The sequence below is a fragment of the Coregonus clupeaformis genome, unplaced genomic scaffold (genome assembly GCF_020615455.1).
Source record: "Coregonus clupeaformis isolate EN_2021a unplaced genomic scaffold, ASM2061545v1 scaf2272, whole genome shotgun sequence".
NCBI classification, from domain to species: domain Eukaryota; kingdom Metazoa; phylum Chordata; class Actinopteri; order Salmoniformes; family Salmonidae; genus Coregonus; species Coregonus clupeaformis.
This window is the reverse complement of record NW_025535726.1, coordinates 5851-10000: the sequence shown is the minus strand read 5'-3', so window position 1 is coordinate 10000 and position 4150 is coordinate 5851. Positions and strand designations below refer to the sequence as shown.

Sequence of the window (4150 nt, the reverse complement as noted above, 5' to 3'; positions counted from 1 at the left end):
GCAAAGAACAGCTTTAGGAGTTCCACAAACACATATCTTCTAATGTTTGAAACATGGACACAGCTCAGTTTAACGGCAAAGAACAGCTTTAGGAATTCCAGAAACACATATCTTCTAATGTTTGAAACATGGACACAGCTCAGTTTAACGGCAAAGAACAGCTTTAGGAGTTCCAGAAACACATATCTTCTAATGTTTGAAACATGGACACAGCTCAGTTTAACGGCAAAGAACAGCTTTAGGAGTTCCACAAACACATATCTTCTAATGTTTGAAACATGGACACAGCTCAGTTTAACGGCAAAGAACAGCTTTAGGAGTTCCAGAAACACATATCTTCTAATGTTTGAAACATGGACACAGCTCAGTTTAACGTCAAAGAACAGCTTTAGGAGTTCCACAAACACATATCTTCTAATGTTTGAAACATGGACACAGCTCAGTTTAACGTCAAAGAACAGCTTTAGGAGTTCCAGAAACACATATCTTCTAATGTTTGAAACATGGACACAGCTCAGTTTAACGGCAAAGAACAGCTTTAGGAGTTCCAGAAACACATATCTTCTAATGTTTGAAACATGGACACAGCTCAGTTTAACGGCAAAGAACAGCTTTAGGAGTTCCAGAAACACATATCTTCTAATGTTTGAAACATGGACACAGCTCAGTTTAATGGCAAAGAACAGCTTTAGGAGTTCCAGAAACACATATCTTCTAATGTTTGAAACATGGACACAGCTCAGTTTAACGTCAAAGAACAGCTTTAGGAGTTCCACAAACACATATCTTCTAATGTTTGAAACATGGACACAGCTCAGTTTAACGGCAAAGAACAGCTTTAGGAGTTCTAGAAACACATATCTTCTAATGTTTGAAACATGGACACAGCTCAGTTTAACGGCAAAGAACAGCTTTAGGAGTTCCAGAAACACATATCTTCTAATGTTTGAAACATGGACACAGCTCAGTTTAACGGCAAAGAACAGCTTTAGGAGTTCCAGAAACACATATCTTCTAATGTTTGAAACATGGTCATTGAGGGTCCATGTATCAGAACCCAACCTATTGTTCAGGGTACAGAGACTGCCACCATTTATCAACACTGTGGTTCAGGAGTAGCAGAGATTCACTGACGTGATGTGATCTGGGCGTGTGTGATGTTGTCTCTCTCCCTGCAGGACTTCCAGAGGAAGGTGCTTGTAGAGGAGATGTCCCTCCAGACAGACTCTGAGTCCAGCCAAGCCCTGGACCAGCTGCTTACCAGGATCTAGACAACACAACATAGATCCACAGGAAAGACCCATTTCACAACCAGTTCACAGACAACCGGTCTCTTCTTGTCAGTATATATCTATAGTTAACTCTCTCCACTAACACCTGTCTTCTGTTCAGTCTACAGAGTGATCTAGTCTGTATAGATCTATAGTCATCTCTCTACAGAGTGATCTAGTCTGTATAGATCTATAGTCATCTCTCTCCACCTGTCTGCTGTTCAGTCTACATAGTGATCTAGTCTGTATAGATCTATAGTCATCTCTCTACAGAGTGATCTAGTCTGTATAGATCTATAGTCATCTCTCTACAGAGTGATCTAGTCTGTATAGATCTATAGTCATCTCTCTCCACCTGTCTGCTGTTCAGTCTACAGAGTGATCTAGTCTGTATAGATCTATAGTCATCTCTCTACAGAGTGATCTAGTCTGTATAGATATATAGTCATCTCTCTCCACCTGTCTGCTGTTCAGTCTACATAGTGATCTAGTCTGTATAGATCTATAGTCATCTCTCTACATAGTGATCTAGTCTGTATAGATCTATAGTCATCTCTCTACAGAGTGATCTAGTCTGTATAGATCTATAGTCATCTCTCTACATAGTGATCTAGTCTGTATAGATATAAACCAGTAGAGTAGAAACCAGCTGAATCTCCTCACAGTTAGAAACTAGCAGAGTAGAAACCAGCTGAATCTCCTCACAGTTAGAAACCAGTAGAGTAGAAACCAGCTGAATCTCCACAGTTAGAAACCAGTAGAGTAGAAACCAGCTGAATCTCCACATAGTTAGAAACCAGTAGAGTAGAAACCAGCTGAATCTCCTCACAGTTAGAAACTAGCAGAGTAGAAACCAGCTGAATCTCCTCACAGTTAGAAACTAGCAGAGTAGAAACCAGCTGAATCTCCTCACAGTTAGAAACCAGTAGAGTAGAAACCAGCTGAATCTCCACAGTTAGAAACCAGTAGAGTAGAAACCAGCTGAATCTCCACAGTTAGAAACCAGTAGAGTAGAAACCAGCTGAATCTCCACATAGCTAGAAACCAGTAGAGTAGAAACCAGCTGAATCTCCTCACAGTTAGAAACCAGTAGAGTAGAAACCAGCTGAATCTCCTCACAGTTAGAAACCAGTAGAGTAGAAACCAGCTGAATCTCCACATAGTTAGAAACCAGTAGAGTAGAAACCAGCTGAATCTCCACAGTTAGAAACCAGTAGAGTAGAAACCAGCTGAATCTCCACAGTTAGAAACCAGTAGAGTAGAAACCAGCTGAATCTCCACATAGTTAGAAACCAGTAGAGTAGAAACCAGCTGAATCTCCACATAGTTAGAAACCAGTAGAGTAGAAACCAGCTGAATCTCCATAGTTAGAAACCAGTAGAGTAGAAACCAGCTGAATCTCCACATAGTTAGAAACCAGTAGAGTAGAAACCAGCTGAATCTCCACATAGTTAGAAACCAGTAGAGTAGAAACCAGCTGAATCTCCACATAGTTAGAAACCAGTAGAGTAGAAACCAGCTGAATCTCCACATAGTTAGAAACCAGTAGAGTAGAAACCAGCTGAATCTCCACATAGTTAGAAACCAGTAGAGTAGAAACCAGCTGAATCTCCACATAGTTAGAAACCAGTAGAGTAGAAACCAGCTGAATCTCCACATAGTTAGAAACCAGTAGAGTAGAAACCAGCTGAATCTCCACATAGTTAGAAACCAGTAGATTAGAAACCAGCTGAATCTCCACATAGTTAGAAACCAGTAGAGTAGAAACCAGCTGAATCTCCACATAGTTAGAAACCAGTAGAGTAGAAACCAGCTGAATCTCCACATAGTTAGAAACCAGTAGAGTAGAAACCAGCTGAATCTCCACATAGTTAGAAACCAGTAGAGTAGAAACCAGCTGAATCTCCACATAGTTAGAAACCAGTAGAGTAGAAACCAGCTGAATCTCCACATAGATAGAAACCAGTAGAGTAGAAACCAGCTGAATCTCCACATAGTTAGAAACCAGTAGAGTAGAAACCAGCTGAATCTCCACAGTTAGAAACCAGTAGAGTAGAAACCAGCTGAATCTCCACAGTTAGAAACCAGTAGAGTAGAAACCAGCTGAATCTCCACAGTTAGAAACCAGTAGAGTAGAAACCAGCTGAATCTCCACATAGTTAGAAACCAGTAGAGTAGAAACCAGCTGAATCTCCACATAGTTAGAAACCAGTAGAGTAGAAACCAGCTGAATCTCCACATAGTTAGAAACCAGTAGAGTAGAAACCAGCTGAATCTCCACATAGTTAGAAACCAGTAGAGTAGAAACCAGCTGAATCTCCACATAGTTAGAAACCAGTAGAGTAGAAACCAGCTGAATCTCCACAGTAGAAAGCAGCCAGACATCATAGAGGCTAGAGAGATTCCAGGAGTCTCATAGTGAGGAGATGAATGAATCTCCACAGTAGAAAGCAGCCAGACATCATAGAGGCTAGAGAGATTCCAGGAGTCTCATAGTGAGGAGATGAATGAATCTCCACAGTAGAAAGCAGCCAGACATCATAGAGGCTAGAGAGATTCCAGGAGTCTCATAGTGAGGAGATGAATGAATCTCCACAGTAGAAAGCAGCCAGACATCATAGAGGCTAGAGAGATTCCAGGAGTCTCATAGTGAGGAGATGAATGAATCTCCACAGTAGAAAAGCAGCCAGACATCATAGAGGCTAGAGAGATTCCAGGAGTCTCATAGTGAGGAGATGAATGAATCTCCACAGTAGAAAGCAGCCAGACATCATAGAGGCTAGAGAGATTCCAGGAGTCTCATAGTGAGGAGATGAATGAATCTCCACAGTAGAAAGCAGCCAGACATCATAGAGGCTAGAGAGATTCCAGGAGTCTCA

The 4150-nt window shown here is 41.2% G+C and overlaps 1 protein-coding gene across 1 annotated transcript in view; it reads left to right on the top strand.

Annotated features, from left to right (window-relative positions):
• Positions 1–3223, top strand: part of LOC121553670 (capping protein inhibiting regulator of actin dynamics) — a 52061-nt gene extending 48838 nt beyond the window's left edge. The window contains exon 6 of the mRNA XM_045219326.1: positions 1179–3223. Coding sequence (XP_045075261.1) covers positions 1179–1271 — 93 coding nt within the window. The 3' untranslated portion in view covers positions 1272–3223. The remainder of the gene's footprint in view (positions 1–1178) is intronic.
• Positions 3224–4150: the final 927 nt, after the last annotated feature.